This window comes from Lagopus muta, chromosome 6, assembly GCF_023343835.1.
Source record: "Lagopus muta isolate bLagMut1 chromosome 6, bLagMut1 primary, whole genome shotgun sequence".
In the NCBI taxonomy this organism is placed as follows: domain Eukaryota; kingdom Metazoa; phylum Chordata; class Aves; order Galliformes; family Phasianidae; genus Lagopus; species Lagopus muta.
Genome location: NC_064438.1, coordinates 35,412,985 through 35,434,136, shown reverse-complemented (window position 1 = coordinate 35,434,136; position 21,152 = coordinate 35,412,985). Strand labels below are relative to the sequence as shown.

Sequence of the window (21,152 nt, the reverse complement as noted above, 5' to 3'; positions counted from 1 at the left end):
AATCTACTTGTGTAACCAGCCTATGTCCTGTTTTGGTGCTGGACTCATGTAAGCTTGTCAGGAGTTCAAGAAGAAACAATGACAAAATCACTTGTATGTCTTCCTTGTGTACTCACCTACATCTAGAAAAAAAACATCAGACAGCACAATCCAAATTTTTCTCAATTTTTTTTCCCATTACTACTATAGCAAAAATATCCAGCAATACAAGTTCTCTGCCAATCTAACTTTGCCCTAGATAGGCAATGCCTTATGATAGACCATGTCTAATAATGAAAATGAGTATAATTTCAATAACCTACCCATTCATTCGCCTCCTTCCTCCTGAGACTGACAATACAATTTCCAGTCTTGTACTTTCTAAGACTTGTAAACCTGTTAGTACGAACAAATACTACATGCAATCTTTCAGGTGCTAAAAAGTAAGCGGATGATAACTTTTGTTGTATTAAAAAACTTCATTTGGATCTCAAATTCCAGTAGCAACTATTTTAATCATCTTGATCCAGAAACTATCTAACAGGAAAACTTTCATTCATTTGCCTGCAAAGAAGATATTTCTATATTTCTACCAAGAGAATTTTACTGCTCAGGTGGACTACCTTGATGTCATATTCACAAAGAAGATTTTGGGATGAGTGAACTGGGGAATTTTACTTCAAAGCTCCTCTAAATCTTCCTCTGAAAACTAAACAAAAATGTTCTTGAAATGTTTTTAAATGAACATTGACAAGCACCTTCTCTAATCACAGACATTCTCAGACTTTCTTCCTTGCGCTACTCTTTTAGCTTGTATAACACTTAATGGATGGCATATTTCATTCCACAGGTTCACAATGTTAAAAATGTGCTATTGCTTCTAGTTTTAGTATACCACAAAGCCAGTGATAGCTACAGGCACTATGAGCAATATATGACTGAAGAAAAATGAGATTACTATTGATAAGAAACAAGAGCATTTCATATCTTAAAAGAGTAAGAAATACAGTAAATATGATCCCCAGAAGCAGATACCCCTCAGACAGACAACAAAAGAAAAATGGAGGAAAAGTATCATTATGGCTTGTTGTTTCCTTCAGCTAGAACAGCAGTGAAATTAAATAGCTCTAGCAAACAGTCCACATGGAGAAGTCCTACATCTCTGAGAAAACATATAACCTAAAGACAACTAACAGTCTACCTAAATAAGTAGTAATTTTCCTCGAGGGAAAAAGTGATTTTACTGTGGCTCACGTACTTTGAGAAAATGTACCTTTACTGTGGAAGTGCTGCTTTTTTGAGGGTCTTCATGCTATAATCAATGTTTACTGTAATAACGATCAATTTAATGGATGTGTAGAACCACTACCAAACCTTAGGCTGGAAATAATGCACTAATGATTCTTTAACAAAAGAGTTGAAATCTATGCAAACATGAAACAGCTCCTTTCTCTGACTATTAATGTCTTTGCTACATGAAATAATATAATTTAAAAATATCAGTATTTCATGCTACAATGCAACCCTTACCTTATATCCTGACGATTTGATGTGCACTCCTCTCTTGGTCAGTGTAGATTTCATTCGGATGAAAAAAGAACGCTCTAGAGTGTTGTCAGTGGTTAGTAAACTGGGGCTTGTAGATTCGACTAGGGAATAGAAAAAATACATATATACATAATTTAGATTTTATACATCCCTTCTCAGCTACTTTTCAGGTGCAATCCTTGAACTCACTAAAAATAAATGACTGATGGTTGCTAAGAGTGCTGTAATCAATTTACCTCGTTTAGAAAATGTTTACTTAGCAAAAAAAAAAAATTGAAAAGTATATGTATACTCAGACTCATTTTCAAGTTCTTTTCTCCACAGACTTTTTTTTTTTTTTTCCCAGAGATTTACTTCATTAACTCTTTCTTGCACAGTTTTGCTATGAATGCATTCCATAGAATCCCTGAATGGCTTAGGCTGGAAGGGACCTTAAAGTCACTATTTCCAACTCCCTGCTGAGGACAGGGTTGTCACCCACAGGATCCGGCTGTCCAGAGCCCCCATCCAACTCTCCAGGGATGGTGCATCCACAGCTTCTCTGGGCAACCTGTTTACTGCCTCACTGCCCCGAGTAAGGAATTTCCTCCAAGCTAGATGCTTGGATCTAAATCTCTCCTCTTCTAATTAAAAACATAACCTATCACTATCAGATTATGTAAAAATAAGTCCCCCTTCTGTTTATAAGATCCCTTCAGCTATGGGAAGGCCACAACGATTCTTCCTTTTCTTCTTTGGAGCCTTTTCTTCTCCAAGTTAAGCAAGCCCAGCTCCCTCAACATTTCTTCATAAGAGAGGAGCTCCAGCCCTCTGAACATCTTTGTGGCATTTTAAAAGTAGAGGACTTCTTCAGTGTTTTTTGAAGAAGAAAGTGTCACCAAGGAAGCAATTCTGTTTGCTGAAAGAGGCAGCAAATTCTGCAGACTTTCATTCCCAAGATTCTATTTCTTTCTTTCCTAGGATAATAACTGCTGTTTGTGAATGCCCTGATTTCCCTGTTACTGAGGGTTAATTATTATCAATAAAGAAATAAAGCAACTTGAAGTAAAATATGCTGATGTGACTAAGGCATTATTATTATTATTGTTATTATTATTGTTACCATTATTGATAATAATCATAATTTATTTGTTGGTGACTAACTAGTAATGAACAGTGTTTTTCAGCTTTTCCTTTAAGTGGTGGATCTCACCTTTGACTGTCACTTCCTGAACTGCAACCATTTAAAAACAGTAAATAAATACTCAGTATAAATCATGGTAAACTATTGGTTACAACAATAATTAGCACCAAAATATTCTCTACACAATCATTGTTGTTGCTGTTTTTCACCTTGATAACCAACAGTTCCCTACCTCTTCTCATAGTATTGTGTATGGGAAAATTCTGGAATAGACTTACAATAAGCACTAATGGAGCTTAATTCACATTCAGTTCCAATCAGTAATTAATACTGAATAAAAAGTTATTTTGAAATTGTTTTGAAATTATTCTGCTACTGTTCTAAAGAACCAACCAAATTACTAGTGGAAAGTTTTAAAGTATTTAACAAGTATGTTATGCAGAAAACAGAAACACCAAAACTTGTTTGTGAGCTATGGATTTTATAAAAATGTCTTTATTTTATTGTGGTCACATTGTCTTCTGTTTCAGACATTTCAGCTCAATTGTGATGAAATAACAGACTACAATGTTCCTTTCTTTCGTGTTTCAAGATTTTTTTTTTTTTTTTAGAGAGCATGGATTCGATGTCATTTTAAATGTTCAGCTCTTTATCACTCGAGGGAAAAGCAGAGCCATGTTATATTTAGTACTTTCATTTCTTCTGATTAAATATGAATTACTATGAAATTTTTCTCATCATCTAACACGCCATAATACGCCAACAGCTTTTTAATACACTATATAAGCACAAACTTCTGCTCTAAGAGTTTAATTTGCCCCTCTAATCCAATCACATCAACCTTATTTCTCTTATCAGAGATTCCCATTTTGAATTAAATGAGCTCATTAGTTTTAATCAAAAGCAGAGAGATCAAAACTTAAACGTAAATGCTTTAGATCAGAACTGTCAGTCAGCCGTGCAGTTCTATTTTACTAAAACACAAGATCAGAGACCCTTAGAACCAATTTTTTCTCGTAAGGGATGCCAAGAGCTTGAAGATGCTATATCCTTTTTTTTTTTTTTTTTTTCTCCCCTCTTCCAAGGACAGATTATACATTTAAGGTTAGACTTAATTTAGTGGTTTTTTTCCTTTTTTCTTTTTTCCACCCTGGTGGAAATGGAAAAGTATGCCATTCTGCTCTTGTCTCCTTCACACTTATTGGTGCTGGTCCTTGGAGACCTGAACAAATGTGGAGCCATGAGAATCCATGCAACAAGCCTGTCCTTAAAAAAATTCAGCTCTGTTCAGCAATATCATCCGAGAAATGAAACCCTGAAAAGAAATATATATGTTTCAATGTACAGGATAGTGGAACTCTGAAACCATAACCTGGGTCATCAGGTTGGTAGCAGTACTGGTAAGATGAGAATTGTTATTAATTATTATTATTATACAGTACTCTCCAGTACAGTACTGAAAGAGTATATTAAGAAACCACAGCATGGGTGCTTCCTGCTGTGTGAAGAAATGCTAAAATCAGCTTAACAAGTGTAGTTGTTGTAGTCCAGCACATTATGCTCTAGCACAGGCAATAAGTACAATATGTCCTTCTGCGTTCTAATGGTGATTACATAAGCGCACAGAAGTAACATTAATTAAACAGGCAATATCAAATGCTTGAGAAACGATCTGGTTGTCATACATATGTATTATTCCCAAGAAATATAAATTTAAAATTCCCTTTATTTCACAGATTCAAGAAAGGAAGGAAAATAGCTGAGATCCGGTATAGTGTATGCTACCTTATATCATGAGCTTAACATTATTTTACTGTTGCTACGATATGTACAAAACTTAAGTTTCTCTGTAAGTGAACGTGATAAAATGCATATAATTTATCCACATACTGGAACAGTGAATGTCATGTAAATACAAATTCTAAAGTGTTTGATTTTCTTTAACAAAATGTACCTGAGAGTGTATCTGTGGGATGGGATTAGTTACCTAAAAGTCCAGAACAGCTTATGAACAGCTTTCTGAATTTGTCTCAGGAGAGAACCATTGTGGTTGCAGTACAAATCTACATTCAGAGTTGCATCCACCCACGGTAGAAACAATGCTAACTGTAATTATGCATGCAGGATTTTAAAAACAGGATGTGTACAGAACATATTTATTGATGTCAGTGAGATTTGCACAGGATTATATTGAATGTGGTCCATTATAAGTCCTCAGGAGTTGATTCAAAATGCCTATTATTCAGACTTTTCATTTTTTTTCCAATTATGTGAAAGAAGGCTAGTAATTGGAGGACTGAAACTCTGACTGAAACAATTCTTAATTTCAGGAGTTGTTGGTTTTGGTTTTTTTTGTTTGTTTTGTTTTTTTTTGTTTGTTTGTTTTGTTTTTTTTTTTTTTCTTAATATCTGTTATCTTAGGCATTAAAAAAACCTGAAGTAAACAGGGTAAACTCTGCTTGATACTGTAGCAACTAAAGATGCCTCTTGGACTGAAAAACAGTGCTCCTGGGCTGAATTTACTGAGTCTAAACCTACTGTTGAGCTATAAAACTCTGAAACTGTGAGTTTAGAATACTAATAATATGATAAAAGTCAACACTCACTGTATGTGAATGAAAGTACTATACACTGTCAGACTCAGAAGTATAAAAAGTTAAGTCTGGATTGTCTTTGCAAACAGTAATTGTGTACTCTGTTGGGAAAGCATTTGTCTTTGTGCGTCCTCAAATATCTTCAGCAGGTACTACTAAAGGAATAAACCTCTTTTCTTTCTGCTCCCAAAGCTGCTAAAGCAGTATAAGATTTCTGGACACAAAGAATGTATTGTCGGTTTTGAAGGGCATGAAGCTGCAACCCCTATGTGCATACAAAAATGCCAACGAATGTTAAAATATTAATTAAGAACCACACAGCCAAATGAGGACATAGTGTGAACTAGCAGACAATTCAAAAACATATTTACTTATCTCTTCCTAAGCATTTCTTTGTGAGCTAGCCTTGTAGCCCTGAGCTTTCAATGGGCTTTATCTTGAGAATAAACTTGGGTCTGGACCCCACAAACCAGTCATGCATCATTTAACTTTACATGCTAAAAGACTTCTGACACTGGTGTAATGTGCACTGATAGATAAACATGCACATCATTATTTGGAGGACTGAGGTCAATGGCTCTGATCTTACATTGATCTGTAGATGTATTCCAGCATCTCTATGCAGTCTAGCCTTACTTTATAAAACAAAACAATGTAAAACAATGCAAATAATTACTATTACACAGCAATAGCATGAGTATCATTTCCATGACGGATTCACAAGTACACTCAAGTTCAGATAAACAATTTTTCCCTGAAGAAAGTTGTTCCAGATCTGATTTATGTCTTAAATAACAAAATGCTGTCAAAGCAAACTGAATAAATATTCACCAACTTTGTGTTTCCCACCCCCCACCCCCCCTCAAATGTATTAAAAATAATTGAGAGGAGAGGAACAGCATTTTTTACATACCAAACAGATATAAAATAGGCTTCTCATTCTGAGAAGGAATAAAAGGAAAATCATATATCAACAAGTAATTTGTGAGGTCAGGAGGGAAAAGAGGTTATGGTTTAACACACAGGAAATTCTGGATTTGTTAGCGTTTTAAGGAAGTTTTTCCTTAGTATTAATTCCTCTTTGTTAAAAACAAGTGCCTATGTAGTTTTTAGGAGACAGTTTAAAATTCCGTCTATACAGCTTTTAAAGCAGAAATGAAATAAGAGAACATGCAAAACAGTTATAAAAAGGGAGCTCTCTTCTCATTTCATCTTCTACACTTGCAAACCGCTTCATGCATTTTTTTTTTAAGGTCTGATAATTCTTTGCATAGGCAACTGAGAATCCAGATATTCAGATGAATAATTAGGTAATATAAATCTATGATTTTCAGTCAGACTAGATGCATCTTTGCAAATGCTTCTGTCTCTTTTGTGCAGCTTATTGCCTGTAACTTAAATCTTAAAAAACTTACAGGGAAGTGTAACCTTGAGCAGTTAACTGTTCTTTTTATTGTTGCTGTTGTTTTATTTTTCTTATATTATTGCCTCTTGAAGACTGTTTTTATTCAGAAATTTGACTCTCAGTAAAGCACTGTCTCCAAGCTCATTTTCTCTCCCTAACTTACTGATCAAATTTGATCATTCCACAAGCTAAATTTTTTTTTTCTAAATATCAGCCCAGTAAATAAAATTCAAAAGCTTTTAGTTAAAACATTTTTTCTCCAATAACTGCAAGTTAGTGTGAAGTTATACTTAGTATATATGCAAATGCATAGTTTTAAGTGAAGCAAAGTGGGTTCAGTCTGATTGCAGGCTGACCACAGAAAATACTGCAAGATAAATCTTGGTCTAGCAAGATATTGAAGATTCTCAGAATATTTGGTTGAAAGACTTAAACAAACTTACACACATAGGTAGCGACCCTGAAGATCATCTGATGGGAATGGAGCTAATAATTTCCATACACATCTCATGATCTTACTGGTGTGTTCAGCAGCTTGCAAAAGGGAGGACTACATGAACTATTTCATCAATGTTGTAGCCAGCAAAAAAGAGGCTAGTTCAGCATTTCCAGGTAATATTATAATGCTGTACTGAAAGAAATAAAATGCAGAAATAATATTTTAGCTCTAAGCTGTCAGAGTTATGAACAGGGACTTGAATTTCAGCATAACCAGATTTTGATCTTGGAGGAATTAAAAGTACTTCTACCTAACTTTTTTATCTTAACATTTCAGTTTTCCTGTTCACTGAAAAGTTGAAAACCTTAAGAATTGAACCACAGGCTTCTCATGATCTAGTCCCCATCCTTCCTTTATACAGAGGGAATAATGCTGGATTCTAGCCAGAGCTTCACTGAGAAGGGAAAGGCTCAGGGAAGCTTCTCCAAAACAAATGGAAAGAACAATGACTTCCTCTAAAGAATTTATTGCTAGGTAACATTTTCAAACAAGATAATAAACTGTTCTTTTGTGTCATTATACCCCCAGAATGAAGACAATTCACTTTTCATGACCTATGCGACTATTAGAAACTCAAATGCATAAAAACTTAAAAGGCTATCAGACTTGCCTTGAAGGTTGATTTTTTTAGTTTATTTTTTTTTAATTATTTTTTTCCTCATCTCTCCAAATTTTCCAAATCAACAGCTGATGAGATGGGGTCTCATATTACTTTGATTAGTCTGCCATTATGTAAAACATTTATTTTTTTTGCAAATAATTTGACATTTAAGTCTTAACATATATTCTTCTTTGATAATTTCTTTATTTTCAACAGATTATATAATATACATATTTATATATATAAATATGCATATTTTATATAATCCAAATCTGTAATTACCAGTCTACATGCAAAATAGAACTCACTAAGACAATAGAATACTAAGACAATATATGTACATACATACGTTTCCACAATGCAATTACTTGCTACCCTCTGAATCACACCTAACTATAAAACTGATTGGGACAAACTAATATAAATACATTAAGGAGAACAATTCCTTCATTTCACGGATAAATTCAGAGTGATCAAAGGTTTAATTCAGTTGCCCATGCATAGGTCTATAGCATTTTTGTGTACTGATCCACAGTACCTGAGATGTGCAGAGAAATGACAGTTTCACAGAGGACCTGCAGAAGACCTAAGATGTTTTATAGTGGCCAGCAGATGCAAGGTATGTGTTAAGTAGTGCAAGTTCTCTATCTTTGTGCAACCTGGGCCATAAAAGCTGGCCCAGCTCCTATATAAGTAATTAGGAATGCTATGAAACGACATCAGTCAAGTTCCTGAATTACTATTTTATAATTTCTATCATCTTATGTGATCGCATGCTTAGCACTTTGATTGCACATGCTTACATTCTGTCTAGTATGTGTGCTTATACCAACCTCTGAATGTGTTTGTGTTCCTCCAGGTACAATAGACTTAATACTAACAATAGGCAAAAGTAAGCCAGATTTCACGACGGGATCCTGACACTGTTTTACCAATGAATATGGAAAACTGTGCATGGCATGCAGTTACTAGCAAAATAAATTATAGTTTCACATACTAACATATCTACACAATACAACTTTAATGGGTAAAGTACATTTGTCTGTGATTCCTCTGCTTTTTGCAGGTGAAAGACTCTGCTAGTGAAAACACTTCTATATGAGTATTATAGTTTGGGCACATATAAGGCTGTACCCACATAGAAATAAACCATGTTTTGAAATGCTATCCTACAGTTTTAAAAACAATGAGTTTACTATGCTTATTTTTTTAATGTACTGGCTGTAGTTAGTAGGCATGTTAAAGTACAAATTCATTGATAGACGTTCCCTCTTAAAACAGTTAGAAGTTTTGGAATGTTCTACTATTCATGCAGGACCAAAGTGATTTGAATTTCTCCTTATTGGATGAAGAGGTACTACTCTAATGCCCCTCAGAACTTCCTTTCTTCTGCAGCTGCTTCTGCTTCCATTTCTTCCAGTCTAGAAATATATCTTATCAGGCTATTAATTCCCTACATATACAATTTATTTCCCATGTAAGCTTTATCCCTGAGAATTCTTTATATATCTGGTAATATATAGAATGAATTAGATGCCAAAATAGAGCTGTAAATAAAGTGCTGCCAAGAAGAAGCAATGAATAAGATTTTTGTTTCTCCTATGGCATCAAAAGACAGATTTTACATCAAATTTTGGTAGGACAGTGATCTATGAAATACATATAGCTTTTTTGCCTGTTTGAAAACAACATAATAAAGATTTGCTATTAAAAGAAGTAATCATGGTAGGAAACTTTAACTCTGAAAAACCCTTTGGAAATGTTACAGTCTACTGGACTTCAATCCATTATCTAAGCACTTGCAAATGTATCCACATTCATCCGATAGACCGGAACAACTCTAGAAGAGCTGTTACGGTCTAGTGAGTCAGTGGTACATAAACCATACTGGGCATGAATCTCAAACTTTCTTTTTCAGCTTTTAGATTTAAAGCTAATTTATTTTAAGCAAAGAAATAAATAATCTGAGCTGACCTGTTGGCTTGGTTTCATGTGAGGTCAGCAACATTTGTAAATTTTCAAGGTTCAGTGACAGTCCCAAACAAAACGAGCACAGTAGAACTGTTTCCTACCATTTACTCATGGCAATTGTAAAAAAAAAAAAATTTAACAGAACACATTGAATGGTTTGGAAAGGTACCAATGTACAGGAGCCCAGGATCATAAGTAACAGCACATCTATCCTGTGCTAGGGAGCTGATATGAAGAAAATATACTGGGAAATAAGTAAAAAGCATAAGAGACTAATTTGGAGGGTAAAAACTTCACTGAATTCCCTGAGAGCTTCATGGGCTTAAAGGGAACACAGGACTAGACTCTAAAGCTCCTTTGAGATGTGGCTGGTTTGCACAACCTAAATAATCGTTATCCATACTGATTTCTTATAGAAAAATTTGAACATTTTCTCTCAGCACAAAACTGCCATTAAATACTGATGCCGGTCCCCCTCTTTCATGCCCTAGCAGGATCAGCTAAGGGTATATTTTTTCCCTTTTTCTTGTTTTCTGCTCTTGCCTAGTAACTTGTGAATCATTAGCTGACACTCTAGAGCATAGCTGTGAAAATAACTGTGGTTCAGTGCTGCCAATAAAGGCTCACTAAAGTTCCTTCCCAGCACATGGCATAAAAAGCACCTCAACAAACATTAAATGTCCCTTCTGATGCTGCCTATCATTGCCAGTCTGCTTGGGCTTAAAAAGCACAATAAAGAGGTTGCTTTCCAGATTTTCATATGCCAAATGGGAGGTGCTTTTTGATGCAGCTTTTCCCTGAGGGAAGGAATTACCTCATGCTGCTCATAGGCAATGTGAGGATGATCCCACTCAGGGGAAGCATACGCAAGTGTCAAAGTCAAGCTGCTGCTCGTGGATGTTTCTGTACTCAGTAACTAAGCAGCAGGAAAGTTCAAGAGAAAAAAATGGGGTATCATAAAGATTGTCTTTGGGAGCACATGACATCCAGCAAAAGCTATTATGCAGCAGTGCGTGTCTGCCAAGGAACAAACAGTATGAATATTAGAAGTGGGTGTTTTAAATCTTAGTGGAATATCCCTGTAAAAATAGTCACTTGAGGAAACTCTTTCTTTGGAAAATACCTTTTGTGCTGTTGGGATATTTTGGGGATTCTATTTTCAGTACCTCTGTTCTGGATCTAGTGGAGCACTGCTTTTATCATGACTATAAAATGGTTATGAGCCAATTCCTCATATATAAAACAGTCAGTAACAGTGGGGTTTTTTTATGACAAACATGATGTCAGACAAAGGGCATCAGGACTTAGTCTTTGTACTACAATACAGAATAACAATACATAAACACCTTAATGAAAGCAGCTTGAAACCCTATGCTTTCTATTAAAAAGTCATGTTCAATCTTCACTGTTGATAGAACAGAATAGCTAACACAGAGAACATTGTATATCAGAAAGGTCAATAGTTATTATGAGCTACAAATATATTTTTTTCCATCCTTCAGGCTGTTTAGCGCATATCACAGCATGAGCAGCTGTCTTCTTTAATGCTTTTAAAATTAGAATCCCAAAGAGGAAGAAAAAATTACATTTGCAATGATTGCTCTTTGCTTTTGTAAGTTTACTTTAATATACTATTTTATATACATGAGCCTTCCATGCAGGCTAACCAAGTGGCAGTAGCCAGTTACTAGTATCTCCTGGATTGCTGTAACAATGTGTATAGAATCCTGCCAAAAAATCACTTTGCACAAACTGTGCAACATTGCTGCATAACCTTTTTGGGAAAGTACATAGCTACTGGGCATATGTTGAAACCAAGTAAGCATACATGTGCAAACACAGAGTCATCATTTCTAACGGCAAACACTAATTGGTTTACCAACAACAAACAGAGGACCACCTGACCTACCACTTTTTGTTCATATAGTGAAACTGGTGAAAAGGAGAAAGGAGTGACAGAATGACAAGATGGTGGCATTCTTTTTTTCCTCTCTCCCCCACTCCCCCCCAAAAAGCAAGTATACTTCCGGCTTAAAACTGCAAACAAGATCTCATCCTGAAACTCAGTTCTATGTGTTATATTACATCGTTTGATCTTATCCAGACGTGGCAAACTGGTATTTTACAAATATTTTCCAATATGGATGACATGAAACTCTTTTCTTTGCAGAACAACTTTTAAGGAAGTTTGGAGCAGTTCAATAATAATAAAAACAAAACAAAACAAAAACCAACAAGTCAGGGTTAGAAGCCATATACAAGGGAAAGAACAAATATAATTGGCAAGGAGAACATTTTTCCCCGTAGGGTTTAATGTTTAGCTCATACGTAACTTCATTACTGGACAACAGCAATAGGTATGGTGCGAACTCCTTGACACCATGAAAAGTGTCATGACAAAATGGAGATTCTTTGGGGAATAAACAAAAACACTGCAGATTTGCAGGATGCCTAGAAAGTCCTGTTCTAATGTTCCTTGTGAACCACTTTCTCCAGCTACATGGCTACATAGAAGTGTTGCTTGACTGTCTTATTATCCATAGGAAATATATGATATCATTCACATTCTCAGAGATAGGGATCATACGATCCCTATAAAACAAACAAACAAAAAACAAACAAACAAACAAAACAATCAAAAACCAGCATGGCAAATGCTGTTTTTTAAAGAAAAAGAATAATGGAAAAAATTAAACAATCTCTCCTGTTCCCTGCCCCAGCCAAGTAACTTTGAAAATATCCTGTGAATAGAATTGTTACTTTAACATGAAAATACTTCAGTGCTGAGCATCCAAACCAATTTTTGAATGCTAGGACTATTTCTATCACTGCAAGATTTGCTGTGCTACTGTTCCCTCTCATACAGAAACCTCCTGATGTGTTCTGGGCTAAGCAGAACCAGGTAGGCTGCTGATCCTGCTGCTACTGAGGAATATGCAAGCACAGCAGGCATGGCAGGTAGCTGATGCTATTGGGTGCACTGCCAAACTGGTAGTGCCTCCAGCAGCAGTCCTCACCTCCAGCACACTTTCCTGGCTGCAGTATAGGTAAGAAGTCAAACTATCTCAGTTTCTCTATAACTTTGCCCTCTATTAACAACCCTTCCCTTTCCCCCTTACATTGTTTTCTCCTCAGGGCAGCATATTTAATTAAAATAGGGCAACAACATTCCTAAGAGGTAGTGTGAGGGTTTCCCTAATGCAGATAAATTAGCACTTATAGATAACTTTGCTTAGGCAGAGTTCACAAAAATAATAATAATAAAAAAAAGCTTAAGATAATGTCAAACGTTATGCCACTAAAACTCAGAGAGTAGAGAACAGGTATCTCCAAAAATAACAGACCTAAGGCTGCTGCAAACAAATAGTTAACAGTAGTTTCAGTGGACTGCAGCCACACATTACTCTTAGGAAGCAACTCACTCAAATTATTTGGTGAAAACAAATGTTAAATGAACCAGATGTCTTGCTTTTATTATTTTTGCCCTTTATTTATTTTGCACAGTGGAATTAAAAAGGTTTTTGACAGATTTTTTTGGATCTGTCATATTGCACAGGAAACAGCATTTTAAAAATCAGCCCACTGTGCAAGTATTTTGGCAGATTTATCACAAGGCTCGAATGATAAACACTTAACAGGAGGAATGCTACTTTTGTTTATCTGCTTTATTTTAACAACTGGAACAACTTCTTTTTCACTAAACACTTCTTCAAGCTTTAAGTGAAACAAAGCAGAAATCAAGATAATAATCAGAAGATGATCAATAATAATTGCTCTTCTCTTTTCTGTTACTTCATTTTTCTATCTCCAATACTTGCCAACTGAGTAACTTGTAGAAAAATCATTTAAACACAAGCAGAGCACAGTATGTTGGTGAAACTTCCATTGCAGAGTATTTCCTAAGTTTTTCTGAGTTAAATTTTTTCTACATTGTATTTTTGCAACCCTGGAGCCTGCACTGTTTCTTTTTCCTCCAAATCTGAAGATCACCCCATGGATTAACAAATGATTGAGGATTCTCTCTTAAAAGACTCTTTAAAAAACTGTCAGAATCAGCCTGAGACAAAGATTTATTATGAACTATTTAAAGAGCTTAATATATGTATCCCCAAAGAGCCCTTGGAGCAAACTAAAAAGGAAGAATGGAATTCTCAAAGAATAGGAAAAATCTCCAATGCCTCACTTTCTTCACACCATGATTGCTGTTTACTCAAAGGATAAAATGCCTAACCTGTCACATGAAGTCTTCAGAAGCCATATTACCGCTGATGTACACTAAAAAATCCAAAATGATGAGCCTCAACAGTAATATGCCTAAGAAAGGCAGCTGTAATTTGCTTTCTAACCTGTTCGCTAACACAGTATTTGTGGATACATCTTGTAGAAAGGGCTGATCTCCTGACCCTAGCAGCAATCAAATGACTGCCGGAGTGTTTGCTGTCACACAAGCTGTGACCATTACCTTAATTATATGTTACCATATAACAAACCTTCCCTAATGAGCAACTCTTTTCCCACCTGTGTGCCAGCTAACCCTTCTGTCCTTGAAGAGTACCACTGTGGATTATTTCAATTTGAAATATGAAAAGTATATCCATCTGCATTCCTTGCAATAGATAATAAATAATACATTTTTAAGCAAGAATTATTGGTTTATTAGAGTACCAAGATAAAAATTACAGGCTTGTACTAAAAAAAGTGAATTAGAAAGAACTGTACCATCCTACTGCTAAATTTTAAGCAGTGCTGAATCTCATCTTTGAATTTGTTTTCACATATAAATACTTCGATATTTACATGTTCTTTTGTATTTGCAGTAGATTATAAAATACTTTTAAATTCTTCACTTTGTGCCTAAAAACTGGAATAGTACCTATGTCCACAAATGTTTGCTTCCCTTCATAGGATCATAGAGTTTGGAAGGGTTCCCCACAGATCAGCTGGTCCAAGCCCCCTGCTAAAGCAGGTTCTCTTCACTGACATGAGCTTCCCACATATATCTTCTCTTCTAGTTGTTTATTTCTTTTTGAGCTTTTTTTTTTTTTTTTTTTTTTTAATTCTTAGTCTTAGTCATTTCCATCCATGCTACAATTTTCATGATGCTATATCCTTATAAGCAGACAACAATTTCCCTCTTCACTGAAGTTGTCTGTCATATACCTCATACTTAGTACTGCTAAAAGGAGAGAAGGAAGCAGAGGAATATAGTTTTGGTGTATCTGGGTTATTAAGCCTCTCTTTTTATGGGACAGTCTCAACATTTTGCCCATTCCTACTAAACCTATACTTAAACTAAGCAAATAAATGGCAAGGATCCACAGATTTTCCATCTGCCTTGAATACTGGGTGACAGTGTAGACACACTTAAGATACAGCTATTTCCACCACAGAATAGAAGGAACGTGAGAAGGACACAAACAGCAATCGGAGAAGACAGGTGAATAATGGAACAGTGTATGATATTTCATGCTAACAAGTGTAAGATGTAGCACACTTTGGAAGAAACTACCCCATCTACTGAGGGATTTAAAATAACTACATATAGCTAGGCAATAAAAGGAAATGAAAATATCTCAGCAAATACTTCTGCTCTATGTGAAGAACTTGTAACCAAAAAGTGAAATGAGATGTTAGTATACATTAAAAAGCATATAAAATTAATAAAGAAAATACTACAATGCCATGGTCATCATCTAATAAAGAAGTGACACATGGTATCAGAAAAAGTGTAGTAAAAGCACGTATGAGTAGAGATTATTGAAGTTAAATATATTTAGCTTTGAGAACAGATAAACAAAATGTCATGTGACAAGCCTACATAATGAACGACAGACAGAAAATAATATGAGGACATTTCCAATAAATTGAAGGGGAAACATTTAGAGCTGATAACTTAAAGCTTTTCTGTGTTAAGACAGGAGTACATTCTGAAGCCAAGGAGATCTGTGGTGAATCTCCTGCTAGCAGGACTCTACTGTGAGCATTGAAAAAATTCAGCTGAAGTCATTACAAGCCTTTGAATGGACCAATTGGCCAAAGGTGTCTGCCTTTGCTGTATGTATTACTCAAAATGTTGTCGATGTTTCCCCACTCTACCACATACATGGCAGAAAACAGCTTGCAAAGCTTGCCCATTACCATTATGTGATTATTCATTAAGAATCTATGCTGAATGAAGTTCATTTTCTGAATCTTTACAGGTAATCTTTAGAGTTAAAAGCTCATTGTTAAGCAGCTTGTATAAGAGTGAAGGCTTTAAAGAGAATAATAATCAGAATGTTTTTAAAGGACTTATAAATGAAGATGTTATATATTGTAATCAAAGACTTGCTGTCAGATGATATTCTGTATATTAGAAATATAATAATTATTTTAATTTTATTCTGGTATAGTTTTAATGAATAATTATAAGGTAATCAAGAAAGCCTATAAACCTACACAAGCATGTTCTACAATACATGTGTTTTTTCTATAAAAAAATACAAATTGTAATAGCGAAATGAATGAGTTGTAATGAAGTACCAGAGAAGTTCTTACATACTGCATAGTCCTACTTCTCATCTGAAAGACCAATAGTGCTCCATAATCTCTTTGTATGCTCTTAGTCAGAACATATTCTTTATATGATTCACTGTTCCAAGGGAAAATAAAAAAGTTCCTGTGTTAAGAAATTTAATTTTGGATGACATTGATTAGGAGATATTTATATCAATATACAAAATAAAACTCATACCTCTTAAAAATTGTATTTAAAAATATTTGCACTTTCCTATTCTCAAAATTCTCATTCTGGAAAATCTCAGTACAGTGCAAATACTGATTTCTTATAAAAATATTAGTAGTTGCTTAATATAATCAGGTGTTTGAATAATGATAATGATTACCTTATCATATTGGTAATTTTTGCATTCTGTTAGCAAATTTTGTTTTTGCTAACATGATGCAAAAGTTGTTAATATAATGAGTCTCATTGTATTAGCAACTTTCTATCACGTTAACAAAGATTAAATTTGCTAATGTAATATGACAGTCACTAATGTAAGATTAGTGCAGAGACCAAAATCTCTGAAGACCTCCTAAAGGTAATGCTGAATATGTAAGCAATGCTCTTTTGTTTTTCCTTTGTTAGCTATACTTTGTGTACCTTAAGTGTCACACACTCATTGGATATTCTCAAGAAAGGTCCATTTTATCAAATGCTAATGGAGCCATGAGACAGCAATTAACGTTTGATGCAAAATCATGAGCTTACAAGTTCCCTTGCTATAAGTGACTCATGCAAATGGATCAGCTGATATTTATACAACATGGAGAAGTATGGTAAGACTGACTTACTAATATTGCTGATTTATATTGGACATTCTCCGATGGACATACCCTACAAATGCCACACAAATATCAATTATGGTGAATATCCTTGGACTACATTGCTCGCAGTGACCCCTCAAAGGAGAGAGGGTTTATGGCAGAAATGCTACAACATTAATAACAAACAGCAGAACTCAGCCTTAATAGGACTGCCTTTGTGCTTGCATACAACAGTGTCAAAATGGCTGCACAGCTCCATCCACACCTAAACAAGTGAAGTAAGATATTTGTCAGCATGCATATATCAAGAAAATTAAGAGGCTTCAGCCACATCAGTGCTCCCTGTCTTATGCCACAGTGGTGACACCATTCACATGCTGGGGATTACGCTTCTTCTTGCTCCTTGTCCCAAACTCTGAATGCAAGGAGCCAGAGAAGCTGCAGCACTGTGTGAGAATGGAAGTGTAAAACCCCCTCCTCAGAGGAAGCCAAGTCTTGTTTAAATGATGTGATGTTAATGAGCAGCCATGTCATATTAAGTTAAAGAAGAGCAGAAATGCTCTATTTAAAAAAAAAAGAAAGCCTCAGAAGTGCAGCTTACTCTCACCTCTGAATGATTATTTTAGGCCAAGCCACCTGCCAAATCCTGCAGTCTGAAGAGTATTATCCTTCTTACATTCTGTCTGAGAATCACCTACAACATAACAGAACTCCTTCCTAAATTTTAGATGCTTTCCAGAATTGGGGTTTAACATACTACAATATGTGGATGCCTAAAAGCAATTCTGGATTGACAAAAGTGAGAATGAAACACAACTATTTACAGCAGAAAGCAATTAAACGCCACTGAAATATTCGGAGGAGAAAGAATGGCTGCTACTCTGTAGTCTCGGCTGGAAAACCAGGGATCAGAAAGACAGCAGATAGAGGCTTTCAGCGAACAAACTCCACCCAGCTTCATGCAAAGCCCACATACTTAGTGATTAGTTAGTCTCCCTTTCAGGATTACAACCAGTAACTTCAGCTCATACAGTGCAGCTATTGAAGAAAAAAGGGAAGGGTAAAAGCAAGCAGGATAAGTTCCTGTGGAACAGAGCTGCTGAGCGAACTGGGAATCCAGTAACTAAAGCTGAGAACTGCACAGATAATTAAGACATGCTTCAAGTTTTGATTTGCTTCATGCTTCAATAGCCAGCAAATCAGTTTTGTGGTTAAGAGAGTTTTAGGCTAGAATTTGCACAAAAGATTTGTGTGAACTGCAAGGTTACAGATCCAGAGGCACAGCTATGGGTGCTGCAGTCAGATTTGGGTAAAGGAAGGTGCTGAAGAGGAAGCCAGATATTTAGCAATGCTCGTCTGAAGAGTAAGAAGGGCCTTTCAACATCAGAAGAAGAGTTTAAAACTGGACTCACGGCTTTATGTTAGTATGTAATTTTCTTTTAGTATAAACAGCAGGCTGAACTGAAGAAAAATCTAGTTTTGTGATAAATACTATTTCAGTTCACAGCACTAAAATATAAAGAGGAGCAATCATGAGTTTTCCATTTTTTTTCCTTCAGTTCTTGGGATGTGACTTCTGTGAACAATTGTTTAATTGGACGACCACTTCTTTCCATCTTTCAGGGGAAGTGGGGAAGTATATAAGTGAAGCCCTAACCACTTATTGTTAGGAACAGCATGAGGCTTTTTTTTTTTTTTTTTTTTTTTTTTTTTTGCTAGAGCAGTATTTCTGGAGCTGATTTGTGCTAAATTCTAATAGGGAAAACTATTCCGCTGATCTAAATTTCACTGGCAGGGTTTTCTTTTTCTTGTTGTCTTGGATTTTATTTTGTTTCTTCCATACAAGAGCCCTATTCTGCCTTGCCCACTTCTATCCGATTCTGACAGTTCACAGCTGAGCAGTTCAGATGAATACACAGGTTCCTTAATTCACCTCTCTTGACAATAAGAGGACCTGATCCTGCAACTCAGCTTTCCAGTTGTGCTTGTAAGCTGTCACGGAAATCATGTGAGTGATGACAAATTGCTTCTCACCACTTCCAAAAATTAGGTCACTTATTTAGGACATTAAAAAGGACTTAGGGGCTATGACTTGAGATACACATTACATTTTTTCTGCCAGCATAGTCCCCTTACCTAATGCACAGATGTAAAATCATACTGATATCATTCTAACAAGCCCGTCTGTCTGAAAGAGCTCCTTTAAAGACATATTTCATTATACAACTTTTTATGTTTATATTAAACTGTATGAATGACAACAGACATTTTTTCATGAGTCTGTAATACCAAAGTCCTTCAGTTTGAGTATACCAAAATTTAGGTCATACAAGAGTAGCACCACAAAGTAGCAGAAGCCAACAGTAGGGCAGAGACCCTAATGAGATGAGCATGGAAATGGAGGCAGATGCTTGAGGAATCTATTGTATTCTCCCAAGACACAGAAACAGAGAGGACAACTGAAAAAAGAAAAAGTCATGGAGCGATTTCTCTGTGTGCTTTGTGTCACCTAACTATTAATTGCACTTTATGCAATTCTACTCTGCCATTTTCAGGCAAACTTAGGCTGTTTCCCTAATTTTATTGTCCAGATGACTACACCTCCCCATAAATCTCCAAGGATTAGCAGAGAAATGAGTAGAGGAGATGCTCACATCTCTCTGCTTTAATGCCACATTTCGCCCCACACTTGAACCACTGGAGAATCTTACCACAGTAGTAGTACCAGGATTGATGTCATCTGCAGGTGAGCCACTAGAAGTCAGCAGTAGCATGCACTCTTGCAAAAACCTCATGCAAAGAAAGTATAGCAAAAGCATCTTACCAACATCTATGTACAGACTTCTAGAGCACCTCCAACTGTGGGGAGCTGCCCAGACATACACTTCTATGTTTGCATAATGCATGCATTCCAAATGTTTCTGTCTAACAGCTGCGAGACCTCACACTGATCTCAGTGGCCACAAAGTTGCCATTTAAGCATTCTGTTTAGGTTCCCTGCCTCTGGAAGGGAATTATAATCTGAGAGAAGTGGGAGGTAAACAGCGCAGACCTGTGGGATTAGAAGAGCACCCAGCTTGCAGAGAAAGTTACCATGAAGGCTACTCGGGTTCTTGGATGCTTCTGAATAAAAGGCTTAGTAATACTACCATCCCCTAGATAGTACATTCTTATTTTTAGTGTCATTTGCTGTATTGTATTGCCTGATAAAAGTGCAAGAATTTGTCAGATGGCTTGATTTCTGCCTTTGTCAGATTATTTTCCATAGTTTCTGATGAAAGCATAAGATTGCAAAATTATTTTTGTGGATTTCCTTCTCAGCTAATTTAACTTTCCTAATGCCACATCTAATCTATTTACCTATGGCACAATTACTGAGTTATGTCCACTGGGATGCTAGATACGTATCCTATAAGTGGTATCAGCTTATTTTGTTACAATTCAGAATATCTGTTCACTCTGTATAATGTATCTGTGCATAAAAGCATCACAAATTGTTATTAATTAGGCTGTAAGGAAGATGTATTCCACTGTTGAACTTTCCAGAAAAGGCAAAGTATAATAATAATTCTCTTCACTGAACAATTTTTTCCTTTGTTCTGGGACAGCTGATGAACACAATATTGCTTCCACTATGCTTCCACTAGTCTTGAAAGTGCTAGTTCGGAGAAAGCATTTTTCAGCATTTAAAATAAAAATACCAAAAAGTTACAATAGCTTGCATGGAACTCCATGTATGTCCTCTTAGCAAAAATAGCCTTTGAACTGCAAAGACATTTGGTGATGATTACTGTTCACTGAAAAAAAGAATTATAAAATGTTATTCATCTAGTTCTTTTCCTGTCATATGTTTATCTATCATTTTGCAGTTTTCAGCAGAGCAGATGTGCCATGACAGAAACAGCAGCTACAGTATTTGCTTCACATATAGAAAGAACAAGCAAATGTGACTCATATCCTGGATTACATTAAACAAAATGGAAGAGTGACAAAAAAAATCTGTTAGTCTAACAACAGATTTTAATTGCAAACTACATTGAAATTCATTTGTTTAAAAAAGTGTTTTCAAATGTTAACTCTCAGATTTATACTGTAGTATTTGCCAAAAATGTTAATGTTCTGAG

At 35.6% G+C, this 21,152-nt stretch overlaps 1 protein-coding gene across 6 annotated transcripts in view; it reads right to left on the bottom strand.

The window, feature by feature from the left end:
• NPAS3 (neuronal PAS domain protein 3) overlaps nucleotides 1-21,152 on the bottom strand; it is a 598,518-nt gene that overhangs the window by 59,108 nt on the left and 518,258 nt on the right. For all 6 annotated transcript variants that reach the window (XM_048949919.1, XM_048949921.1, XM_048949920.1 and 3 more), the window contains one exon: nucleotides 1,510-1,628. In XM_048949919.1, the coding sequence (XP_048805876.1) occupies nucleotides 1,510-1,628 (119 nt within the window). The remainder of the gene's footprint in view (nucleotides 1-1,509; nucleotides 1,629-21,152) is intronic.